Genomic DNA, 27,480 nt, shown 5'->3' with positions numbered 1-27,480 from the left:
TAGAGCTTTACGTGAAAGTAAGATTTTATTCTCGGCAGCAGCAGCAGTAAATTAATTGAAACATCACACGAGTTGCCACCGGTTGGTTAAGAGTTAAACAGTTTTTGCGGCGTCTCGCTTCACGATGTACGCCCGGGCACTACATTTTTGGTCGGCAAAAGCACGCAAAGCCTCACGGCCCTCGGGTGCAGAGGGTGGGTGCAGCGTACGCGCATCGAGGAGAACTCGCCGCACACTTCGTAAACCGGCGCGGCGTTCGGTTAGGTAAAGCACACGGACGGCAGGAATCATTACACGACCTTAAGCTGGAGAGACACAACACAGACGACACACAACATTTACGGGGCGTGGTTATAACGACGACAAACGATGACGTTTTTATTTATTCTCTTCCAAGGGCAGTTACGTGCTGTGCTGTGCAGCATCACTCCAGATATATGTCTTCTGTAGGACAGGCATACTCCAGGTACTCCTTGTAGAACACTTGGAAAGCTTTCCTGTGAAATAAAGCAATGTAACATTGAAAATAATGAGAAGCCAGAATATTATGACGTGGCACATTTAGTGACCAGAAATAATGGTACTCGATAATCACCAATCTAAGTTGTCTTATGGTTGTTGTTGTTCTTTGACTTGCATCCCACTGGGATTTTTGCACACAGCGTTGGTGTACGGTGTTTTTTTCTGCAATATTTTGCTATCTTTTCTTGGATTTTCTGTTTGCACTTAGTCACATATTCACTTTAAGATGTTTTTTGTTCATGGTTTTTGTTTTTTGTTTGTTGCGGTTGCACCCGATTCAAGAGCCGAATGGCTCACAGGGCTATACCTAATAAATGAACTTGAACTTGAACCAACGCTCCGGTCAAATCACCAAAATGTAATGTCTGTAATGAGATCGGCCCGGAAGGGTCCCAATGGAAAATTTCCACACGCGCGTGTGTGGATAAAAATATGGATTAAAATATTCACTGACATGTGACATTGCAAAACTGAACCAACGAGCACATCTATACCGTCGAGGCAGAACGCTGAATTGTTGCGGACAAGACGCAATATGAGACGTCCATCAGGAAACTCGTCACATTGCGAATAACTCTTTTGTTGGCCGACTGTGAGAGCCGAGTGAATCTTGGTTAGGAGCTGTTTTTTTCGTCGTTCATATATTCTTTATTCCATGCGTGCCGATGTGATGCGCGTATTAAGGGATCACATATACGGATCAAGAGCCTTGTCATGCAAAAGCCAGTACAAAGTAGCAGAAGTTGGCTGGTGCATTGCAGAGTGTGAAATCATCCACGACTGCTGAATGCTAATGAGGCCACAGCACTTGCTCACACTTTACGTGGCATGGGGGAATGCGCCTGCGATATGTCTTGTAGATACACGGCGTGTCGTGCGCACACATAAAACCCACAGCCATGCATTAAACTGACCAGAAAAATACACTGCACACACCAACTCTACAAATACATCCATTGGGTAGCCACGTGTTCCATATTTTGGCGAACATTTCCAATTATCGGCTGGGTAACTCAGCTAAGCTTACAATAACTCACAGTCGCATTTGATGAGATAAAGTGTGGGAACTCCTGCCTCTTCTCAGACATGTGACCAGTGTGAAACAGTAGGCCAATATTCCCTCCAGAGGAAGCCCTTCATAGCTCCCTCTATCGAAAAGGGCCTTCTGCCAAAAGTGGCACGAGCGAGCAATTCCACAGCTGCACCTTTACCTCTTACACTCACCACAGCGAGCACCTCATGCTCAACAGCAGTACGACAGGATTCTGTGAAATATGAGACGGGAGGTGAACCGGGTTATTCCCATGGGCTTTCCCGCAATGCTCATAGTCGTTATGCTGGTGCCGCCTCGTGCCCCGGCTTTGTCGGCGCACCGTAACGACCGCGTGGCTTTGCGAGTCAGAGGGGCCGACAAGTCGGACTGGCACGTTGCCTCGCACTCAATGCTGGACATTAAAGTTAAATGATTCAACCATCAAGCTAGACGCCAAAAGCCTTGACAGGCACTTCGGTTTTTATCGGCGCGAGGGTTCGCGCACGAGAGAGGGCCAAGCTCACCCGACGCTCTCCGCCACCGGTCGCGTCGAGTCCTCGGCCACGAAGACGTGGCAGGCGAAGCGATGGTCCGACGGGTGCTTGGTGATGAATCCAAAATAGCTGCGGAACAAGCAGAACCTCTACAGGGGCGCGCGTGCACGTGCACACACTTGCACGGGCGGGGAGGTCGCATGGTTACGGGGAGACGGATGAAAGGCGTGACGAGAAGATTCTAAAGCCGGGCTCTCGGGACTGTTTGCAACCCGGTTTGAGCATTTGTATTCAGAGACATTTCGAAGCCCATTAAACTCTGCAAATATTCCCCGGTTCGCCATTCATTTGTTGTTTTGCCATGTGCCGTGCGTTTGCGGGCAGCGCACTCATGCATAAATTTGAGACTGCAAGGACGAACAGGAGCGCGTTTAAGTCGGTGCTGCGTTGTTGCTTAGCATGCGTCTTTTTTTCCCTTTGTACTATTTATTTTGCACAAATCCAGCACAAAATAATTTCTACTGGAATAAATTAACATTCCTACCTCTGCTATTTATCAGCATAGTCCAAGAGGCACAACAATTGCCTGTGAAATACCACTCTTTCTGCTGAAGGATGAAATATCGTAACATTGGAATCTACGCTTATTACACGGATGAACAAAAATAACTTAAATCCTATTGAATAATTAATAATCGTTATAAAAATAACTCGCTATTTTACATGATGAATATCTGATCATTTTCATTTAAATCAGATTAAGTGGTGTACGTTTTGAATTTCTCTGCGTTTATTTGTTAATGTCTACTAATAACAAACCACTTATGTCAATTAAAATAGAGTGGAAATGTCACAGTTTTCTGCAGGGCCCCAAAAAGTATAATGTGCAATCTGCAACTATAACGTAAATATATATCAATTTGCCCTCTCTCTATCTTGCGATTAAAAAAAGGGCGAGTATCAGAAACATCAGTATTTCTATATTTCCATTGTGGAGGCAGTGTTACTGGCAAATGTGGTGAGGTATTTTTAATGGCATGCATCAGCGGCTGTGAAACTAAGTACATTCCTCCGGCAATAAGTGAATGCTTGGCTTCCCGATTCTCTTTCAAACTCGTACATGGTCCGACGAATTCTCGGTGATGGAAGCCGCCAACCCTGTGTCAAGAGAAAGGCCCTGAAAGATGACGCCACTGAACTACTTCTGAAGTCACTTCAATCGGCCTCCTTATCCACACTCGAGAATAGAGGGCGCACTTTTTACGTGTTGGTGTACGGTGCTTTTTCTGCAATATTTTGCTGTCTTTTCTTAGATTTTCTGTTTGCACATTGTTACTTTAAGATGTTTTCATGTTCATGTTTTTGTTTTTTTGTTTGTTGCGGTTGCACCCGATTCAAGAGCCGAATGGCTCACAGGGCTATACCTAATAAATGAAACTTAAACTTGAACGTGGCCTGCAAAGAGTGGCCACCTAGCGCCGTGCTCGTTGCAGACAACTGGCGGTGTGTAGAACCTCCCTCCACTTCTCTCTGTCCTGTCTGCATTGTTAACCTGCATTCCCATCCATTTTCCTACATCATCGTGGTATGTCAGCTGAGGCCAATTTTGATTCTCGTCACTGGTGTAACCAGAGTTGACTGAATAAAAGAACAAATACCATTGCAGTTTTGTTGAATTACAAATTTTTGTTTCACCATCCCACAGTTCTGCTCTGCAACCAGTCATGAGCATGCTTTCATTCAGCTACACATATTATATTCCACAGAGATATATATATGCATATACAAATGTTCGAAAGGCAATCAATATCTGTCACGGAAGAATGTAGTTTTCCGTACTTGCTTTTCTTGGGGTGGTAACCGCAAAATGAGACATTCCTCAGCTTGAAGAAGTGGCTGCATTTGCCTCCCTGATGGAGGACAAAATATCAAAACAAACTTTACTTAGCACAATTCATGCAGGAAGGCAATAAAAAGTGCTTTACATGACAAAATAAAGCGACTAACACAATGTAAATAACAATTAAGGATACATAAAAAATTACATAACATAATAATAAACTTAAAAAATAATAAAAATGATTCTTTGGTTCTTTCGGTAAAGTCACGTAGAAAGATAGAAAAAAATAATGAAAATAAAGTGAATAAAAATATTACGACGTTTTGATCACAACACAAGCGGTCGTCATCGGGAAAATGGGTTATCCTCTAAAGGCAAACTGTTTATAAAGGTTTGGAGATGGGCGTAGCCCAAGTGTATCAGCAGCACCAGCAGTATGGGCAGGGCAGCAATGACAATGCAGCAGCAATGCCAACGCAGCAACAATGCCAATGCAGCAGCAATGCCAATGCAGCAGCAATGCCAATGCAGCAAAGGGCCGCCAGGAAATCACTGCACCGCGCTCCACGCAGCATACTGCTGACGGTGGAGGTTGATTGGCAAGAAAACACAAGTCAAGTCATGACCCAAAGTGGTTGATGACATCTTTCCAATGATTGCCGAGTCTATAACCTTCCTCTCGGTTGAAATTGTGTCTGTGTCTGTATATATGGATGGCTTCACGAACGAATCTTTGTTGATAGCCAGTGGGCTTGCACAGTACCATCCATGTGTGGTGTGTGGAGCGGGGTGCAGCGATTTCCTGGCAGCCCTTTGCTGCATTGGCATTGCTGCTGCATTGGCATTGTTGCTGCATTGGCATTGCTGCTGCATTGGCATTGCTGCTGCATTGGCATTGCTGCTGCATTGGCATTGTTGCTGCATTGGCATTGCTGCTGCATTGGCATTGCTGCTGCATTGGCATTGCTGCTGCATTGTCATTGTTGCTGCATTGGCATTGCTGCTGCATTGGCATTGCTGCTGCATTGTCATTGTTGCTGCATTGGCATTGCTGCTGCATTGGCATTGCTGCTGCATTGGCATTGTTGCTGCATTGGCATTGCTGCTGCATTGGCATTGCTGCTGCATTGGCATTGCTGCTGCATTGGCATTGCTGCTGCATTGGCATTGCTGCTGCATTGGCATTGCTGCTGCATTGGCATTGCTGCTGCATTGGCATTGCTGCTGCATTGGCATTGCTGCTGCATTGGCATTGCTGCTGCATTGGCATTGCTGCTGCATTGTCATTGTTGCTGCATTGTCATTGTTGCTGCATTGGCATTGCTGCTGCATTGTCATTGTTGCTGCATTGGCATTGCTGCTGCATTGTCATTGTTGCTGCATTGGCATTGCTGCTGCATTGGCGTTGCTGCTGCATTGGCATTGCTGCTGCATTGGCATTGCTGCCCTGCACATTCTGCTGGTGCTGCTGATACACTTGGGCTACGCCCATCTCCAAACCTTTATAAACAGTTTGCCTTTAGAGGATAACCCCTTTTCCTGATGACGACCGCTTGTGTTGCGATCGAAACGTCGTGACATTTTTATTCACTTTATTTTTTAAATTATTTTTTCTATATATCTCCGTGACTTTACCGAAAGAACCAAAGAATATGAATTCCTGCAGTCACGAAAGTTTTAAGTTTTCAAAAAAGCATAATAAACACAATAAGAGCATCCTAATTAAAAGCCATTCGAAAAAGGTACATTTAAAGATTTCGCTTAAAAACATTCACTAATGTCTGATGTCTGATCAGACGCGACAGCGGCTTCTTGCTACTACACCGAGCCACGCTAGCCAGTGTGATGACAATCCGTGTCTGTGTGCGTGCGTGCATCCTCACGCGTAGTGTTTAAGCTGTGGCAGTGGGGGTCAGAATGTGCCCCTGCGAGGCAGCACAGAGGAGGACGTTTCTGCGAGAGCTGTGTGGAGTTGGAGCATCGTCGTGTCGATATGCGCGCGGGAGTGTGGTTTTTTTGGTGGTGAGAGCACTGCCCGATGAACACGGTTAGCCGGCAACACTATGCTGCCGTATACTCACATGAACACGTGACAGAGCCCGATGGTTAGTGTTAAAATGTCCTTAAAGCAGGCTTTTAGACAAAGGGCACACCTTTTACAGGCCCCACACAGAGTGGTCAGCACAAATATATCAAAGCCAGAATCAGCTGAATATTGCGGGGAAAATAACGTGATTCTCTGATGTGGACACAGCCATCGGTAACCCAGGTAAGAGACCAAAAAAGTAAAGCAAGCGTTGTTGTTGCCGCTGGTGTCGTCACTGTGTTCATACCTGGTAGGAGCCGGCTTTGAGCACCAGGCGGATGCCCTGGGCCGTGATCTCGAGCGTGCACACGGACGGCGGCTTGAGATGCACCGTCACCCTCCGCGCTTGCGCAATCTGGGGACGCACGGAAACACCGCACACGACAGCGGCAATCGGCTGGAAAACGGCACGAGAAGCCATTCGCCGTGAGTCAGAGGTCGCAAACGGGTTTTGATTCATCTTCTTGGTTCTTTCGGTAAAGTCACGTAGAATGGAAATAATAAAATAATAAAAATTTTACATAATAAAATTATGCTCACGACGTTTCGGCCACAACGCAAGCAGCCGTCCTCAGGTGGAGAACAGGTCTGTCGAGAAGACAGAGTCTGAATGGCCGGGTACCGGGTACGGGTACCCGTTCCCTACCCGTACCCGTACCCTACCCAAAATGAGTGACAAACGGTGACTCAGCAGTGACTCATGGCTTACCCGTACCCGTACCCGGCCGCACCAGGGTCGCAAACGGCTACCCGTACCCGTACCCGGCCGGGTACGGGTAGCCGGGTATCGGGTAGGGTACGGGTATCGGGTACCCGATTGCGACCTTTGCCGTGAGTGCATGTCCGTGTGCTCACCTCGCCACTCCAAGATTATTCTGCCTGCCATTTGATATTTTTCACTTCTTTGTTTTTATCCGTAGAACACGAAAGGGTGCCAAGACTTTACCAAGCGAATGCAAGTGCCAACGTGAAGCATCGCAATCCATTCGCTAATTACCTTCCTTTGGACGATGATAAATAGCATGACACGGCTTACATGTGTCATGGTCTGGCCATTAATATTGTGCTCTTATTTGCCACTTCTGACATCGTTGATAAGCAGAGTTCTACTGTTCACATGTCCTCTATTTTTCTCCCTCGTTAAAAATGAACAGAATTTTACGTGTTTCTACGGCTTCGTTGCTGAACCAAGCGGTGACCTACGTCTTTGTGAAACAGCAAGCACCTGTTGCTAGGCAACAGCCGGCACTCTCGTAGCTCCGAGTGATCGAGCCGCTATTCAGTTTGCAATTAACAACGCAACGACGCTTCGATTAACATCAATTCATAAGCTCACAGCGCATCCATGCAGGTTGTTTAAAAAAAAAAAGTTTTATACATTGCATTAATTATAAGCAAATTATATGCAAATGATAATTTAGGGCATTGAAGCAGACAACACTGTACAAATGGGACAAAAAAAAAATACAAACAAGACTGTGGGAAATTTCGATTTAAAGCTTTCGTGACTGCAGGGATTCATCTTCTTGGTTCTTTCGGTAAAGTCACGTAGAAGGGAAATAATAAAATAATACAAATAAAGCATAATATTTTATAATTTTTATTTTTATTATTTTATTATTTCCCTTCTACGTGACTTTACCGAAAGAACCAAGAAGAAGACTGTGGGAACTGAAGCTAAACATTCTAGAATCTTGACTCACCATCACCACCACCGTCGTCATCATCATCATTTGTTGACACTGCACCTCCCATGCACCTACCTTGAGGTGCCAGTAACGTCTCGAATTGAATCGCGATGCAACATCCCATCAAAACCACTCGCCGTGGGAGGGCATGACTCGCCGGACAGCAGGCAGAACGCACCTTCTGCATGGCGGCACACAGAACGTTGTTCCCCTTGTGGTAGGGGACCTCCACAGAGCCCAGGAAGTGCAGCCCGAAACGTTCCACCCAGTCGTCGTTCCGGCTCTTGCCTACATTCGCAAAATGCAGACACGCGTGCGTTGATGAAAACAGAGCGTCAATAACTCTGCAACCCAACAACCTGCCACAAGTTACGCAAAAATTCGCCAAACGACTGTGTTCACACGTAAGTTGGGCGGGCAATGGTAAAACATTGTACATGACTGAAGTTTGGGAAGCCTTCAATGAAATCTGCACGTGTGTTTGTGCAGCATGCATTCCTCAGTCGAACGGGAGAAACTCCGATTGTTGTTTGTTCACGAAGCAATGCATTAAATTGTGACGATACATTGAAAAGGTCACCTATGAAGATAGCCTACAACAAATGGCTCCTGCCTCCTACGAGAAGTCTCGCCAGCGTGAACCTACAACAATTTATAAAACTCCCTAAAATCTACATCTGGCAGAAGTAAAAGGTGGCGTCAGATGCACACCGACACGACGCGTTGGCAGTTGTTCCCACTTTTGTTAATGGAGACATTGGCATGCTTCCACCAAACATGACGTTAAAAGGAACATTCGTCAACGGTGAATGCGCCGAGAGTATAGATTGAATGTCCGCGTAGCATTGTTCAGTGTCATTTAAGCATAAATTTTGCTTCAATCTTATAATGAGGAGAAAAAAAAATCCCCATATATATTTTTTTAACTAAATTATTCACCGTATCTAAGTCGAGATTTGCAGAGACAGGCAGGTCGGGAGCTCCGCTTCTTTCTTGCTGCATGTGACGCAAGTGCATTGTGTTTAATGCACCAGTGGGTGCCGCTGGGCTGTATGTAAGTTGAACTTCTTTTGCACCGTACGTAGCCAACCGCGCTAATCGGAGGTGCGGGTGAGATCTGTTCTCATGCATTTCTTGGCCTGCAAAAACATGCTGCCCAGTCTAATGCCCGCCTGACTTTTTTGGTGGTAAAACAGAAACTGCATGGGAATCATCACTTGTCCACTCTCACGGCAATGTGCATACAGCGTAGAGAATGACCGAGGTAAAGACGCAGGACTGCAATTCCTTACGCCACTATTGGCGGGCACGGCCTCCACTGGACGATGAGGTTATTCCGGGCTACTACCTTCATGCTGGCGAGAGACTTCTCGTAGGAGGCAGGAGCACCCACTCTTTACCCCACCTCACTAACTGTGGTGAAACTTTTTTTATACCGCTCAGTTGACAGACGCAGGGGGGGGATTTAAAAAAAACCTGCCAATCATTTTAAAGGCCGCCGCGGGGAGATTGAACCAGTGACCTCTGGGGTGTAAGTCCAGTGTGCTAGTCATTACACCCCACAGCAGCATCCCTAAACAAGTTTAGAGGTAAAGGCGCATCCCTGAAATTGCTGATTTACGCTACTGTTGTCGGAAGGGCCCCCTAGAGGAAGCTCTTAACACGTCCCCACTAGAGTGTATATTTTGGCCTACGCTTCTATGCTGGCCAGTCGCCTTGGAAGAGGTGGGGGTGAGTAACCAGACAGAATGTTACAGGTGAAATAATAATTATAATCTTCTTGGTTCTTTCGGTAAAGTCACGTAGAAGGGAAATGATAAAATAAGAAAAATAAAACAATAGAATAATTCTCACGACGTTTCGGCCACAACGCAAGCAGCCGTCCTCGTTGCGTTGTGGCCGAAACGTCGTGAGAATTATTTAATTTAATTTGGAGCTTTCGTGACTGCAGGAATTATTCTTTGGTTCTTTCGGTAAAGTCACGTATAAAGATAAAATAATAAATTAAATTAAATACTAGCGGCCCAGGATTAATTTATTACTTTATCTTTACCGAAAGAACCAAAGAATTATTTTGTTGTTTTATTTTTATTATTTTATTACTTCCCTTCTACGTGACTTTACCGAAAAAACCAAGAAGACGAATCCCTGCAGTCACGAAAGCCTTAAATCGAAAAATAATAATGAGAGGCAAACAAGTAGGAGCGCAGGGGATCTCGACGGGCGTCACCGTAAACGTCCTCGGGGTCCTGCGACACGGCGTGCGCGTAGTAGGCGGGGAAGACTCCGTGCTCGCCCGTGCGCATGTTGTATCCCTCGCACCAGAAGTCGTCCGCCTGCCTCTCCACGTACAGCGGGTCGTCCACGTCCATGGGCACCTCGTCCGGGTGCCGCGGCACAAACCTGGCACCGCGTGCGCACGCCGTCAGCGGTTGCGTTCGACAGACGTGGCCCAGGGATGGCAGCTGACTAAGATCCAGAGTTGCAACCCGGCTCTTCCTTCCGATATTAGGAAGCCACTAGAGTTGTGCACTTTTAAATCTAGAGTGAAAACGCAATTATTTCAGAACTGCTTTTCATGTTTATTTTGATGGCTTTCCCCTGCACCTCCGATTAGCACGGTTGGCTATGTACGGTGCGAAAGAAGTTCAACATACATACATTAAATTTTGATTTAAAGCTTTCGTGACTGCAGAGATTCATATTCTTGGTTCTTTCGGTAAAGTCACGTAGAAGGGAAATAATAAAATAATAACAATATAAAACAATAAAAATTCTCACGACGTTTCGACTACAACACAAGCAACCATCATCAGGTGTGAAATCCACAGCAAGATAATTTTTATTGTTTTATATTTATATTATTTTATTATTTCCCTTCTACGTGACTTTACCGAAAGAACCAAGAATATACATACATTAATCACAGGTTTCAGCCGCCTGTGACTTAACAGGGTTCTCACGTGCCGTGGGTTGATGGTCTCAGCATTGTCATCAATGATTGACAAAAAAACAATCATTACATTTAGTTTGTCATTTAATGTGACTAAATTCCAGCTCTGAGAATTACCAAAGTTGTTTTGAGTGCAGGGCATGTGTGGAAAGACGAGATAACGTACACAAATGAAATCTAAAATTTTTACTATTTCTTGGTTCTTTTGGTAAAGTCACGTAGAAGGGAAATAATAAAATAATAATAAAAATCAATAAAATTATCACGACGTTTCGATTGCAACACAAACAATCATCATCAGGAGTGAAAACCACAGCAATAAATTTTGAAAAAAAGTGGCGGTTTTTTATTCAAATTTTCTTGCTGTGGTTTTCACACCTGATGATGATTGCTTGTGTTGCAATCGAAACGTCTTGAGAATTGTATTGTTTTATTTTTATTATTTTATTATTTCCCTTCTACGTGACTTTACCGAAAGAACCAATAATTTAAATCCCTGCAGTCACAAAAGCTTTAAATCGAAATTTAACATATTTACTGTTGATAAAAATTAAGTTGGCTTGGGCAGAGCACGTTGCTAGAAGGGATGATAGTTGGTGGTTGAGAAAAACAAAGGAGTAGCAGCCAAGGGAGGCAATGCCTCCGAGGGCATCCACTATAGTGACAAGATTATGACATCAGCTCGTGTGCAGGTGCTAAGTCGATTTTAACGTCACACAGTAACATGAGATATGGTGATAATGTGGGGACGCTTTCATCCTGGAGTGAATTTAATTACGCAGCCTAAAATTCACGGTCAAATTTTCATCACCTGAAGACGGCACGATGGGTCTGCTCCCGTTCCTCTCCATCAATGACGCAGGAGAACAGCCCAAAGGACTCCGTGCCTGGGGAGCAATAAAATAAGAGCAGGAATTCAGCTCACAGTCGTTTGGCAAGAGGCTGCACGCTGGAGAGGGGCACAGGCAGGTCAGGAAATGTCAGCATCCTCGTCTCCCGTGGCCTTTGGGGACCAGACGAACATTCTCCCGATTCAATCGTGACAGACACACCTGCAAAAGAGCCAAACTCCTTAGAGGCCTCCAGTCACCATGTGTGATGTTGGACATGAAGTAGCTTTTCCTGAAGCCAGGGCAAAATGTTTATCTGTTTCTACATTTTCTGGAGCTGGAATGTATATATTTTTTTTTACCAAAAACAATACAATAACAATAATAATAGATCATTCACAGCCCTTTGTGAATCCACACCTGGATAAATGTTGGTCACGGGGGTTGTTTGACCATACTTCACCACACTGGTTAGTGTGGGTTGATGAAGGTGGGGAGCATAGAGATTGGTAGTGTGGTGGGGTGAACCACGACTGGTTCAGACATCATCACCCAACTAATGTCAGCTGTGCCCAGCAATTGAACTCAGGTTGTCATATCCATCACGAAAAATGTTAACTACCGCACCACCGCTCCACCCCCATGATGAAGGATGTTCATTCCACACTTCTCTTATGGAAAAAAAAACTCCTGAATTCTATGTAAAAAACAATGAATCACACCATGCTTGCTGCTGCAATCGTAAACAAATACAATTATTATGAATTCCTGCAGTCACGAAGGCTTTAAGTCAAGAAATACAATTCTATTGCATGACAATGTGTAAGCTGCAGCTCATTCAAAAACCGACGCTTTGTTTTTTGTTATATAAAAGCTACCAGCACTGCCCACGCCTCTGTGCGGGATACACATCTGTGGTGGAGGGTGAGTAGTGGGAAGGTGTGACGTCAGCATGACGCACGAACCTGGCTCAACGCTGTGAGGTTGCGGGGGACGTCGACAACTTTGGTAATTCTCAGAGCTGGAATTTAGTCACGTTAAGTGACAAACTAAATGTAATGATTGGTTTTTTTTTGTCAATCATTGGTGACAATGCTGAGACCATCAACCCAGGACACAGATGTGTACGTTGACGTCAGCACCAACAACAACAACCGCCATTCGCCACTAAGTGGCGGTGACGTCACCATGACGCTTGTGCCAGGCCATGTGCACCTTGAGGCCACGTGAAGTGTCGAACGCCCGCTGGCAGGAGGTCACGGGGCAGAACCAGGAGGTGCCACGGGTCGACTGACTGAGATGACCAAGATGACTGGCTGATGCACCACCTGTGCCCCCTACTGTGCCAATTTGCTTATTAGTTAGATATTTCAGTCGTGGTTTAGTGGTAATTTATTGAAGATGGAGGGTTACCAGCCCCTCGCACCCGTCCAGAGCCCCCATTTAGCCACTGTGGTGGTCACAGACGCCATGAGGGGAAAAGCCAATCGGAATTGCCTCCGCGCACTTGTTCACCCACGCACCAGCCAGCCCAGCTAGCCAGCCAAACTTTTTTCTAAATAATATACAGTTATGATATATATATAGTTTAGGATTTGCAAGTTGTGCACTTGGCTAAAATACCAACACAGAACTGTCAGAGATTTTAACGCCAATGCGCAGATTACCTTAAGCTCTATCTAAATTAAAAGACGGTACTCTCTACACGCTGCCAGTGGGCAGAGACAAGAGTGTGCACTTATTCATAGTGGGAGCACGACCTCTGCGATAGAAGCATTGCCAATCCCATCATTATAAAATGTCTTCTTCTGCACGCAAACCACATAAAAGACTACGCAATCAGATGCGATATTCATACTCGGGAGTCACACAGACTTCACTACGCCGCGTTCACCAACGTCAACGGATCAACCCAGCACGGCACGGGCAGCCGAGAACTCACTGGAGGATCGCGTCGCCCCGTTCATGAAGACGTTGAGGAACTTCTTGGAGAAGGGGAATTCCGACTCTGGCGAGGAGCATGTCGTGTCGGAGAAGCACGCCGCCTCGTGCCTCCGGAACGCCTCCGCGTCGCGCGGCGAGGCGAAGTCGGGCGGCACGGGCGTGCCGCCGCCCCTCTTGCCGCCGCCGCCCTCCTCCGCCGGGCCGCTCGCGATGCGCGGGGGGCTGAGCGCCGACATCTCCAGCTTGGTGTGCTCGTCCATCACCAGCATGTAGCGCACCGACTCGTACGAGAGGGCGCTGCTGTCGGAGCAGCGCGTCGGCCGACGACCGCCACCCGCCGCCGCCATTTGGCGCAGCGCACACGGCTCCCCGCGAGTCTCTGTCGCCTTGCTCTCGGGCAGCGTGGCACCCGGCGACTTCGCCTCTTTGCGGCCGTCACCTTGCACCGGCAGCAATTCCAATGAGGCCCACTGAGGGTCTTCCTCGAGGACTCCAACGCACGACGGGCGATGCTGCTGCTGCTGCTGCCCCTCCCCGAGGCTTGGCTGCTCGCGGGCCTTGCGTTGCAATACGGTGAAGTATTCCGCACTCTGCTCCTTCACCGCTCCCTCTTCATCATCATCATCATCAACATCATCCTCCACTTCCGCCTCTTCATCATCCTCCTCCTCCTCGTCGTCGTCCTCCTCGTCCTTCCGAGCGGAAGCGTCTCGGGCCGTCTCGGTCTCACCGTCGGGTTCGTCCCTTCCGAGCGGAGCCAGCAGGACGGACTCAGCCATCCCCGGCGGGTCTTCCCGTGCGGGCCTGGAGCTCCCCGGTGGAGCCTCGCGCACGAGCTCAGCGCTGCCCGGCGGAGCCCCACGCACCACCGGCTCCTCTCTCCCCGACACCGCCCTGTGGCTCGCCTCGGCCCGCCACAACGAGCCGTAGGCCAGATTTTCCATTCCCGTGCCGCTGTACTTGTCCACCGCGGGGCCATTGTGGTTGGAGCTCGAGTTGAGGTTGGAGGATGCTTGTCGGTCACCTGCCAAGGCCGCTTGCTGCTGCTGCTGCTGCTGCTCTTTGAGGCATAAGTGGGAAGGAGAGTGAAACCCTGGCAAAATAAAAAGATGCGGAACAATGCATTGTTCCATCAATGAATAGCGATTGTTAACGTTACGATTCATCCATTGAATTTCAGCGTATACAAAGCAATGTTTCTGATTAGGGTTTTGTACGCAATGATTTCACATCACCCATGCAGCCGCTATAGGAGCTACCATTCACCGAAATGTAAAAACAAATCATTGATATTTGCTCCTCTGAATCGGGAGAGTTCATTAAATCGTCAGAGGTGGACCGTTTTCACTCCGATTGAGTATGCAATACAACTAAAATATAACTGTAATGAGAATATAAATACCGCACGTCTATTGGATTCATATTCTCAAAAAAGGTGAAATGTCTGCCGTGCTTGTGAAACGTTGGTGGAGAACATCACTCACCATTCCGTAGCGGTGACGACGACCTCACTTTATCCTGCCACGTGCTTTTCTTCGGGCCACAGTTGTTGTTATTTAAAGTATCCTATGAATTACACACATGCAAAATGTTTACATTTGTATCTATGATTTTTTTACAAAAATAGTGCAAGCTGCAATGGTGCATTACATTCTTTGAATTCTCGCTGGATTGAGTGTGCTAGTCAAGCATTTTATCAGGCTCAAGAGGAAATTCACAGTCTGGAAACAAATGAACACATGTACGCAACCATATTTTTTCAACAGCAAGACATTTCATGAAGCTCAGCATAGTTTCCATGTCAAGATGAAATAAACATTCTTGCACACATTGGATGAATTGTCATCAGGGGTTACAATTCGATTCAAGAATAAATTATTTTATGTGTTGATGTTTACCGTTTAATTTGCCTTGTTTCTCTTTTTCCATATCTTGTTAGTCCCACCAAATAAAATGTTAATTTATCATTATTTGCACAACATTTGCATGAATATAAAATCATACATTTCTTACACATAAATGTATCGTGAGTGTAAAAACATAATTTTAGTCAATTAATGAATGCAGTGTTACATGCCTGGTGCTAATCACTAATCACACCCTTCAATTAGGTAGGCAAATGATGTAGGCATATGGCTCAGTGTTTATTTGCACTTTTTCAAACCGTGAGCCTTGTAACCAGGGCCGGTTTCCACCTTCACAAAAAAAAACTGTAGTCCTTTTGTGGCTAAGGGGAACTAAAACTGATGAGTAAGAATGTGTTCACTATAAAAAGTGAATTTACAACTTTTGCTAATTACACGCTGCAATAGCAGCTGAGGAGGAAATATCATGTAGTTGTTGGCTGGTGGCATTTTCAGTCGACATGTAACGACGCTTCAATTCGTCCATTAAAACTGATTCGTACGGTTGTGATCCACGCATCCAATAGTCCGTGTGAGAATCGATTATCTATTAGTTATACAAATTGTATGCAATCAATATACAAATGCTACATATAGCAATAATCGAGCAATCAAAACTGTATTAACAAAATAGGAAAAAGCCAAGAAACAACATAATCGAGACCAATCCATTTCTGAATTTAATCGTGAAACCAAATTCTGAATTGAGTTACAGTTACAAGCCATCACATTTCTCGGGGAATAAATCATAGCATCCCTGGTGGACAGAAGAGACATTCTCCATGGTGGCACACAGCACATCATTCTCCTTGTGGTAGGAAAGTCCACAGAAGCCAGGAAAGTTCAGCCTGGAAGGCGTCCGCCAGTCACCCTGCCGGCCCTATCATACAACCATTATTACACGTCCGATATTCTGCCATTCCAAACCCACAAACGCCCCACCAAAGTGTGCCAACGTAGCAGAATTTGCTGCCGCAGTGCACCGCTTTCCCACCAACCTGGGGCACGTGGTGGCACACGCCGTGAATGGAGGTTTTGGCGGACGACTGCCCGAGTTCTTCCGTCTCAAACTCATCGTCCTCGGCGTCAATCAGCTCCAGCTCCAGGAGGTCCTCTTGCAGGTGCTCCACCAGCGACCCCACCACCTGCTGCTTCAGGTTCAGAATTGGAGCATGAGGCTGCCGAAACAGATGTACATTTTATGACAAAAGCCACACTGTTGTCTACGGTGCAAAGCAGGCATCCTTTTAAAAGTGAATCTAGAATTACATCTAAAACGCTGCTCATCCCGAGTCATATTACACGCTAATCCTATTACTCTATCTGCACTGTTAATCGATCCACAGAAACCTCTACTGCACACTCATCAATTATTCCAATTATTTCCGTTTCTCAGGTGAAAGTGACGGAAAATTAATCCCATTAATTGCGTTTCTTCCAGATGCTCTAAATTAATCCTTGTAAAGCAATCCTTCCACGTTTAAGAGGGACCCAAATGTGGTGGCAAATTCATCCTATTATCGCCATTCATCAATGGATAATCACGTGATTAAACGTGAGTCATTTCCACAAATAGCATCCTCCACAGCACAATGCATAAGAGGAGCTTGCCATCAATATTACATGTGGAAGTGCTCATAAACTATCATTGTTTCATTTATAAACGGTGCACTTTACTTTGAACGTGTCTTTCTTCTTGCCGCTTAAGATGTGCAGATAATAAAACTGAAATAAGCACTGAACAAATGTGCTAATACGCTGCGCATAAATGCCTATGGCTATTGTTGGGTTTCGCAATTTACTGCAACATTCGGCTACAGGGGATCATGTCATCACCAAACCAGTACTGTCTTAATAATGCATGAAGCGCACACCGCCATGAACTTGGCCCGGCTATAGACTCAGCGGGCTGGCATCTAGGACTGCAGCAGAAAACACTTGCGACGGAGGAAGTCTGGGAGCCACCCCCACCAAGGTTACGGTATTGACAGGCAGTCAAGAGTGCTGCGGTCCGGGCAATGTATTTCTTTACGGAAGGCCAAACGCACCCTTTTATTCTTTCAGCACAGCGACTTGTGACCTGCCGGCTTATTTGAAGTGTAAAGGGCTGCCTCGCAGGGACAAGCCCGTGGTTTTGTCCGTCCAGGTGTCACGCGTGCATCATGGGACTGTATCTTTGAATTAAGTCTACATGGTGAAAGTGACCAAAAGCCGTAGATATTAGGCACGTCATGATGCATATATTCACCATGACATTACCTTTCCAAAAGCACTCTGATGAAATCATCTTGTGCACAGGTGCTAAGGTAGCTATGACGTTGCAGGATGGAAAAAGATAGTGGCATCCTGGGAAGGCCTTCATCCAGCAGTGGATTGATTATTGGCTAGTAGTGATGAATGATGCCCCGATTTACAAATTAAAACATTGCACTGACAATAGAGGCATCAGATCGTCTGTGTGAGAAACGTTTCTAGCCATTATATGCTGGATTGAAGGCCTCCTCACGTTGTACCGGTAATTCGGATTGTTTTACCATATTTCACCACGCTGATCAGAAAATGTTAATAAAGAGGGACTCATGATAAGTTCAAATATCACTCGTCACTAATGTTGGAAATCAATTCAGGTCATCGGGTTCAAAGCACATTGCATTAACCACTGTACCACGATCCATCCCTATGTGTATATATATAGTGTGTAATTGGTTCATATAAACCACTTGAGGGCACTAGATTATTGTGGCATGATATGGCTCCTAATTCCTTGGGAGTTGATGAATTGTGGCTATTCAGGGTAATGATTTTATTTGAGGATTCATCTTTTAAAACTGGAGTGACTGCCAGCACCTCTAGTGGCTACAGCGATTAAGTGAATCTATTCGACATGGTACATATACAAATTAAAACATTGCTTCCCACATCCACAATTGGATGCAAGTATCATGGGATTAAGAATTAGCATTTAATTAACAAATCGATGCATAATTCCTCTCCTACTCTACATGCACCAATATGGTTTTAAAAATAATAAAAAAAATTACAGATTTAATCGATTCACGACCCCAAATCGTAACAACATGCCTGTCAACCCATATGGTTTACTCGTATTCTTGTACAGGGAAATAGAGTTTTCAGGTCCATACCGTGAACAGCCGTTTCAATACGGGCGAAGTTGTTTTTGTCTATTTGTTTGTGTTTCTCTCTTGTGATGGGACTTTGTAGGATGAACGTTGAGATTTATAAGCACAAGAGGTGACCAATAAGGTCTGAATTGGTCTGTAATAAGGTCGGCACTGATAAAGGGGTTGACAGCTATGTAACAATTGAGTGAATCATGAGGTGTGCAGTTCGTTACACACAAGGTAAATATATTGGTAAACATATCCAGTTATTCAACTAACCGTACTGTGTGGCCACAGTGTTGAAGAGAGGACCCGTAGAACATGCAAGATGAGCATGCCACTGACAAAAAAAAAACCACGATACTTTATAAAGAGGCACATTGATCAAATCAGCGCCAGTGTAACCACACCGATGTGAACGTGACTTTTTGTTCGGCCATTTTCTTTAGGCTTCGTGGCTGTTTCAGAGTTCCAGCCGATTTACAGATTCATGTGCCGCTCCATATGTCAAATGAAGAATATGTGTTAAGAATGATAATGCCATTACTTACATAAAGGATAAGCCTCACTATAAAAAAAATTCGACAGTTGTTAAATTAACTTTCCAATCCCTGCTGAAGAGCTGTCGTGTGTTGCCAATGACTCAACATGACTCTAGACTCTGTACACAAAATGAATGCAAAGTGGCAGCATGCTCCAACCGCAGTGTACGCCACACAGATTCAAAAGTACTACCCTGGCTGCACAGGTGTCAAAGTTAAAGGTGCAGCCCTGCAATTGCTTGCTCAAGCCACTGATGGCTGAAGGGCCTCCATTGAGAGGAAGTTTCGATTTAAAGCTTTCGTGACTGCAGGGATTCATCTTCTTGGTTCTTTCGGTAAAGTCACGTATAATTGAAATAATAAAATAATAAAAATAAAACATAATAAAATAATTCTCACGACGTTTCGGCCACAACGCAAGTAGCCGTCCTCAGGTGGAGAACAGGTCTGTCACGTAGAATTGAAATAATAAAAATAAAAGATAATAAAATAATTCTCACGACGTTTCGGTCACAACGCAAGTAGCCGTCCTCAGGTGGAGAAAAGGCATGTCCACCTGAGGACGGCTACTTGCGTTGTGGCCGAAACGTCGTGAGAATTATTTTATTATCTTTTATTTTTATTATTTCAATTTTACGTGACTTTACCGAAAGAACCAAGAAGATGAGAAGAAGTTCTCGAGGGTATGTGGTCTCTTTTTCTACGCGCTTCTGCGACCGTCTGGAACGCCCTTCCGTCTACTATTAGAAAGCCACTGGAGCTATGCACTTTTAAATCTCAATTGGAAACTAATTTCTTTAGAATTGCTTTTTTGTGTTTACTTTGTTGTCCCCCCCACCCACCCGTTACATGCTAGTTGACCAACGACGGAGGTGTGCCTATTTAAACTTGCGGGCGAAGAGAGCCAGGTGGATGTAAGAAACTTGCCCACGTTGTTTTGAATGCTGCGCTGTCAGAAGAACGTGGCAGTTCAGCGACCTCTGGATTGCCAGTCCAGTGCGCTGACCATTACACAGGTGTAAGGATAGTAATTGTGGAGTGGACTAGGAGAGGTCTAAGGGTTTGTAGATAATGTTTCGACCAGAGACTGGTCACAATTACCTCCCAATTGTTAACGTGTGTTATGTAGAAAATAAAAAAAAACATCTAAGCATTGTAACCTTTGGCAGATGTTTGTGAAGCAGAATGTTACCAATTTAGGTCAATAATACCCACATAATTTATTCTGCTAATTTAGAATTCAGAAAATTAATATTAGATTGAGGACAATGTAAACTGCTCGTACAGTGCTGAGCACGCGTTGCATATTCTACCAAAGTGGAAATTATTTCCAGCAGTGTTGTGTGTGGTCACGAAGAGACACTGTTATCCATTCAGAGCAGCCTACACCCTTAAGCGCCTTGCTGTGAACTCCTGAGGTTCACAATGAGACTGCAATAGCAAACACACCCCTGTACCTACAATAATTGGCCATATCCACCAATGCACAACAAAGGATGTCGCAACGGTTCTGGAGCATTCATATTTGATGACGTGACACTTTTATCCAAAAGCAAGGATCTTGCACTGCACTATACCACAGCAGTCACAGCCACCCTTCCCGTAATCAGAGGATGGCGCACGCAATTTCTCAGCACTCGTATGTGTGTTCGACCACATAGAGCAACAACTACAAAATCGAGTTGACTGCTAATTGAGACATTGGGAAATTTGTCAGGCCGATCTCATGAAAAGAAATCCCAACCAAACTGTTCATAAATGCCTAAACTGCCGTTTGTATTTCAGTTCAGGATTGGAGCAGTATGAAGACATGGTATCCAATGGCTTCATTAAAAATTTAAGAATCATGCATTGGCAAGAGTCTGGCTCAGGCATTATGGCTGTGCTAAGATCAAATGTTCTCTTCAACTATACAATGCGAAAGGCCATCAATGCCACCATGACACTTCCCCTACATTTTCTTATAAGGAAATATAACACCGCGATTAAATCCAGTGTGTTGCACTTTGCATACGCATTAAACTATGCACCCAAGGGAATGTTTAAAGGATGGTTTGTGCACTACAAATATAGAACAAAATAATGATTCTGCTTTTCTCACTATGTGTCTAACGATTCATCTAATCCTTGATTAATTTACAGTCTCTGTTGTAAATCCACTGCTGGATGGTATATCCATGCTGTATCAGTAATTTGTTTGACCAAATTGGTATTGAGGGCCCAGAACGAGTTCAGGCATCACTCACCAATGATGTTAGCCATGGTTAGAAATAAAACTCGGGTCGCCGGGTTTGTAAAGAGTGCACTACCCGCAGCGCCACCGCTCCATCCCCCAAGCTCACAATCCATTCAAGTGTAAGAATGTACAGCATTTGCAATTCGTATATGTTGTACGAGATGGGTTACTATCCCGGCAGAAACAAGAGGTGTTACCGTTCACTGCAATCTATTCTTGAATCACATTGCTCCGTGATCATGAATCGTTCCACCCTTACTGTTCACAAATTGTTCGGGTGAATTTGAAGTTAAATTTGTGAAACTAACTGCAAAGGTCCTATATAGGGAATCTCAATCGCTTAATAAAACGAGCTTGCAATACTAACATCGTTTAGAAAAAGTGGGCCCTTGTGTGCTTTGTTCACGACCTAAATTTGATGTTTTTAAATTACAAGGTTAACAAACCTCAAATGCAGCATCCATCAAAGCAGTTGCTTCTTTGTGCGCTTGCTGGGGTGAAATACTCCTGCAATCTGGCTGTACAGTCCTCGTGTTAGCAAGGCTGTTTTGAGGCTACAACTAATGATACACAACGTACAGTATTGAATATTGCATTATTAATTCATGACGCCACGCTCTTTGCACATTACTTTAAACAATCTATATAGATGTAACGTTTAGGGCAGGAGTGGTGAGCCTTTTCCTTACTAGGGACCAAATAGGATTGATGTGCATTACCTGCCAGGATTACTTGACTTGTTTTCATTGAATGTATTTGATACTCAGTGTCTGCAATGTTATGATTTATCTGCTGTAACTTTCTTTTATTTTCACAGCTGAATGTTTCTAGCCCGTGTCAACAAATAAAATCAATCTTTGAGATTCCTTTGACGTGCCATGCGTTAATACAGGCCTTAACATGATCAAACACCAATGAAAACATGAAAGTGCAAAGATGAATGGCATAGATAGTCCCTTACAGCGACAGAAGTGGAATGAGCTCATCAAAATCAGAAACGCAATGTTGAATAATTTCGCTCATAGCACAGTCTGGATAAAATTTGGGAGAAATTACAAATACATTATGAGTGAAAACAAGAGAACCGCTGTTGCAAGATTACAAATATTTTTCGATTTAAAGCTTTCGTGACTGCAGGGATTCATCTTCCTGGTTCTTTCGGTAAAGTCACATAGAAGGGAAGTAATAAAATAATAAAAATGAAACATAATAAAATAATTCTCACGACGTTTCGGTCACAACGCAAGCAGCCGTCCTCAGGTGGACGCTGTCTCCCCCGACATACCTGTTCTCCACCTGAGGACGGCTGCTTGTGTTGTAGCCGAAACGTCGTGAGAATTATTTTATTATGTTTTATTTTTATTATTTTATTACTTCCCTTCTACGTGACTTTACCGAAAGAACCAAGAAGGTTACATATATTGTAGCGGCGGGCCAAATGAAATAATACGGCAGGTCTTATCCGGCCCGCAAGCCCTCTCGGTCCCCCACCATTGATTTAGACTAATAAGCACATTTTCATTCTTGTGCTGAGCCAGTAAGAATTTCTCTGGCTCAAACAGCCACGCGGAAGGTGGCTTAAGGGTGACGTTGACACAGACGTATGTACATTGCATGTGCACAGTGGAGTTATTATACCGATCCAGCCAGGTCACTCAGACAGGGCGCCGTGATGCCACAGTCGTCCACAATCTCCGAGAAGTCTTCATCCTCAAACTCCTCCAAGCTGATGTCGTTGGACAGGCGGCTGAGCACATGTGAACAAACACAATCGGAGCTTCACGAGAATTGCTATTAAACGACGTGTGCAGTTAAGCTGTAAACGCAAGTCATTCAAACTCACTGATAGATTGATACTATATATACACACACATACATAGACACCTCTTACAGGCATTGTAACAGCAAGTGCCTTTGCAAACACACATGTATGCAAATACATGTTCGAGCTAACATTTCACATGAAAGAATTTCACATAAAGGTCCCATGACCATGCCTAACATCAGCTTGGGGCCACTGGAACTCACTTTTTTATCATAAACCCCATTATGGCAGAGGCCTCCTCAAAAACCAGAGGCACTTTACTCGAGCATCATGCACTTAAAGTGAAAATAGCGTCAGCAAGGGAACGGCTCAGTGACTTTATTAGGAGGAACACACTGCTGGAAGACACTGAACCATGCGGTAATATGTTGATCTTAGCCGATGGTTAAACACACAAGGCTCAGGGCCTTGTTCTGGCCTGCATGTCGTCATTATCACTCAAGATTTTCAATGTGCAGTGTGTACATTTCACATATATCGGTTTAAGACAGTGGTACCCAAAGCTGTGGTACACATCCTACGGGTGGTAAGGCAAGCAGTACGTGTGGCATGGTGGCATGGTGTCAATGTTAATGTCTCACAGCAAATGTTTGTGGGTGCAATTCCTGACTCAGGTGTCTTTCTGTATTAATGAAGGACTTTGAGCTATGGCTCCACGTATCTGAGTTCTCCATTGAACATCGCTATTATTATTATTCTCCGCCCAGGTGTCCTCCCGCAGCTGACAAAACATACAATGTAACTGGTATTGGTCAAAAAACCCAAAGCTAAACAATTACTTGCAAATTACTCTAAAGGGATTCCACGTGGTAAAATTGCGCCTTACTGCAAAAACATTGCAGGATCCTCCTGAAAAAGTCTTGAGACTCCGTGAAGTACTGTATTCCTGGGTTAAGAAGCGTTTTTAATAAGTATAATATCTGCATCTATGCATTAGTGTGAGCTTTGTCTGTATGCCGATATAATATAGTATTGGGCAAAAATGTCACGGTCATGCATAATTGAACAAGAAATAAACATTCCCAATTATGACACGTATTTTGAAAAATAAGTACCTGCTGTGGTCCTCATTTTTAATAAGCACCAATAGTACTAATTGTAAAGCACATTTGTATATTACATATACTGTATAGCACTCTAACTGATTTCATAACCATTGGCTTTATGAACACCAGCGTGTTTGATGTTCAGCACACATTCTTTGGGAGGGGTTTCACATGAAAAATCTGCCACATCAGATGATCTATATTCATCTCACATGGAAGTACACAATTGAACAAAGTTTGGGAACCGCTGATCGAAAACGATAAATGTGTACAAACCGCAGTGCATCATCCCCTTATTTTTGCTAACCCAAGTGCAACGTTGCATAATTAAAGACGTAGGTAAGACAACGATGTACATGCGTGTATTATTTAACACGATACGTTGCATAAAGGGTCACAAAGTTCTTCCCCTCCACTCGTTTGGCACTGTTCCTACTTAAGCCCATTGCAACGGTGGTGGCAACATTTCAGACTGATTATCAAATCACAGAATCAGATTCTTTATCTAGACTGGAGGATTCAGATGAGCAATTAAGCTTTTTTTCACAGATTTCCAGTAGGGGCGGGTCAGAAAGTTCTACATCAGATTGGTCTATTACTATATTTTCAACACATCTTGCCTTGTTAAATAAAATGCTGGTGTGCCCTAACTTGCTTTAATTCGTGTGTATACATCAAATATTGTTCGTGCAAAGACCTTTGTCAATACTTTTCAATAGAGCACTCCCCCCTACACCGCTTCGGTTATTGAGACAGTGTGACCGTACATCATCCCGCTGGACATTACATGATGTGGAGGGAAGGACAGATTACATGAGACATCACTCTCAACTGGAAAAAGTTGTAACCCGGAATAGAACTTCGGTAGGTCAACCAAGTGTAAAGCGCAATGCCCTTGATCCACTGTCCCACCATATCCACCTCTGAAGTTAAATTGTAATCTCCGGCCATAATCTAGGCTCTAAGGACATTAGTCACGGTGAACGTGAGTGTGAGCAGAGTGGGTCATCGTGCGTCATACCATATTACGACACGAGCCATTGGATAAAGTAAAGAACGAAGCGTTCACGTGAACAGCAAAGCGTTCATCATCACATCATGCCACAGCGCGTGCCGCACGCTGTCTCGTGCCCTTGATGTCCGAGGACGTGGATGTCTTCCGTATTATGCCAGGTTAACGAAATGACAAATATTGATTTCACGTGCACAGCTCTGCCCTGTCTGTTAAGTGTCCCGGGTTAACGTCGTGACGAATGAATACGTAATAAAATTAACGTAGAACCCTATGTCCATCCACGTAACAATTAACCCCCATGTCGATCTAGGCGGTTGTTTGACCATGCCTTGCCACGCCAGTGAGTACGAGTTAGTGGGCGTAGGACCGTCTCATGTGTAAATTATCAACCTGGTCTTTGCCGTAAGCCTGAATTCAAACTCATATCGACGCTTTTACAGCAGAGTATGAGAAGCACTGCGCTACCACTCCACCCTACAGCACCCATCCATGAGCACCTAAAAGTCGAGGATTGTCCGCTTCAAGTACATGTTTGGTACCATTCGTGACTCAATATGTATTTGCAATTAAATTATACACAATTCATATTGCGATATCGTGCCGTTCGTTTCATCTGCAGTTTAATCAATTTACAGTATTTACATGTAATTCTTCACGAGTCCGTTGTTAATGCTGGAATAAACAAATATACTCGACGGGGAATTTCACTTAAATATCTGAATGTTTCCATATTTTGTTAAATGAATGTGTTCCAAAACAAACGAAATTGTGTGCGCGCCACAAAGTAACTTAATTTATTTTTAGTATTTGGTTTATCCAGACACTCCCCGTCGATTCTCAAGAATCTTTCAGAAACGTCCTGCATTTGGATGTTCGGCAAATACCATTATTCAGTCTTTTAGCAATACAATTTAAATTCACCGACAGTATACGTTTTTTTTTTTTAAATGACCAGTTATATACAGTATTTAGTAAATAGCACAAAAAAGGCAAGCACCGATTTCGGCTATATTTTCCATAAACCAGCACTTTCACGACAACACGTTGTATTAATAATTAACGTATGGTCCAAAGATGCGTGCAGTCTATATTAATATTGCAATATATTTAGCATAAGCACCCAACATTCAACGTGCATCACAAACAAAAACAACACACCACCTCCTCCTATGTCGTAGGCGACGTGACGTAAGATTTGCCATTGGTTGTCCTCCCTATAATGAAAACTGTCTTTTTAACATTCAAATTCTCTGTTTAAAAAACAACAACCAGGCTGTAGTGCACCGTAATATTGTGCGCACTACATACTTCCATTGATTACAAATGCTCCGTTGGGAAAAGCTTAGCTTTTTTTATAGCGACGTCAACATCGGATAGATATTACGCCAGCGTGTCCGATGCAAGAACGCTGCTTGCATAAGGAACAGATAACGCACGAAACGCACGCTGGTCTTCAACAACAAACCATTTACACCTGATGTGCGACAACCAAAGACGAACACACGGACAACCAAAACATCTCAGGCGATACCCGTTCTCGAAGACAGCAAATACATATCAACAAAGGCAGATGTCGCAAATGGAAAGAGACCAATACATCGCGACAGTATTGTGCAGTATCGTAAAAAAAAAATCACGACCAGTCCCAGCGACGAAGAAGAAGAATATGATGATCATCATAACCTTGCTTATTTACACACGGTACATTTCTCTGGGTAATGAATAATGGGAACAATAACCCGCTAGAGGGGTAACGGAGGTGTTGTTTGGGGGGGGGGGGGTGGTGGAATTGTACCTGAATCCGGACGGCGACGTTAGCTGCAACCCCAGAAAGGGCGAGCTCTCCGGCGAGCTGAGATGGAGGTGATGATGCTCCGCCATCTCTCCGCTTTTGCCAGGAGAGAGGGAGGATAAGGTGGGTGGGGGGGATAGGCTGGAGAGGATGGGGAGGATGGAGAGGATGGGGGAGGATGAGGAGGAGCGGCACCACCACCACCAGCAGCAGCAGGAGGAGGGGAGGAGGTGTTTTGGTGGGAGGTTGAGTAAGTGGTGGGGGACGACGGGGAATTGTAGTGGGGGGGGGGGTCGTGTGTGTGTGTGGAGTAGTGGGGGGTGGTGGTGATGCTGGCGGTGGGGTAAGGAGCTGTGTGGATGTGCTCGGCTCTGCGACAGCTGGACAAAGAGGCGCGCCCTCTCCCGAGAGGACAATTAAATAGGGTGGTCGGATCGGGGTGGTGTGTTGGAGGGGGGGGGGGACCCGGCGGATTAATAATCGTAATGCTACAACCGACCACGGCGAATAGAGTAATGTCACCAGCGTAAAGCGAAGAGTCACCACCAGCACAATTACCGCACTGCCACCTGAGTCACACACACAGTCGTGGGTCAGACCAGACAGCC

General features: G+C 44.7%; 1 protein-coding gene across 2 annotated transcripts; it reads right to left on the bottom strand.

Annotated features, from left to right (window-relative positions):
* Nucleotides 1-27,242, bottom strand: LOC144720336 (C-Jun-amino-terminal kinase-interacting protein 1-like). 2 transcript variants are annotated; one of them, XM_078597029.1, is made up of 12 exons: nt 26,876-27,242; nt 22,833-22,941; nt 16,293-16,472; nt 14,875-14,956; nt 13,389-14,483; nt 11,428-11,503; nt 9,894-10,066; nt 7,842-7,951; nt 6,223-6,330; nt 3,889-3,959; nt 2,080-2,178; nt 1-497 (listed from the first exon to the last, which is right to left on the bottom strand). In XM_078597029.1, exons 1-12 carry the CDS (start codon nt 26,959-26,961, stop codon nt 425-427), a joined length of 2,262 nt encoding a protein of 753 aa, XP_078453155.1. In that variant the 5' UTR covers nt 26,962-27,242; the 3' UTR covers nt 1-424. The 2 variants fall into 2 exon arrangements, with proteins under 2 accessions (XP_078453155.1, XP_078453153.1); XM_078597027.1 differs by having other exon boundaries at nt 16,293-16,445; nt 26,876-27,050.
* Between the last annotated feature and the right edge of the window lie 238 nt (nt 27,243-27,480).

This window comes from Lampetra planeri, chromosome 8, assembly GCF_965212315.1.
Source record: "Lampetra planeri chromosome 8, kcLamPlan1.2.h2, whole genome shotgun sequence".
NCBI lineage: Eukaryota > Metazoa > Chordata > Hyperoartia > Petromyzontiformes > Petromyzontidae > Lampetra > Lampetra planeri.
Note: the sequence above shows the minus strand (reverse complement) of the source record. Positions and strands in the feature narration are given on the sequence as shown.

Coding starts and splice junctions, on each gene's coding strand:
- LOC144720336 (XM_078597029.1), bottom strand. CDS start 26,961: ATGGCGGAGCATCATCACCTCCATCTCAGCTCGCCGGAGAGCTCGCCC. Junction 14,484..14,874: donor GTCGTCACCGCTACGGAATG/GTGAGTGATGTT, acceptor TTATTTTGCCAG/GGTTTCACTCTCCTTCCCAC. Junction 7,952..9,893: donor GGACCCCGAGGACGTTTACG/GTGACGCCCGTC, acceptor TTGCGAATGTAG/GCAAGAGCCGGAACGACGAC.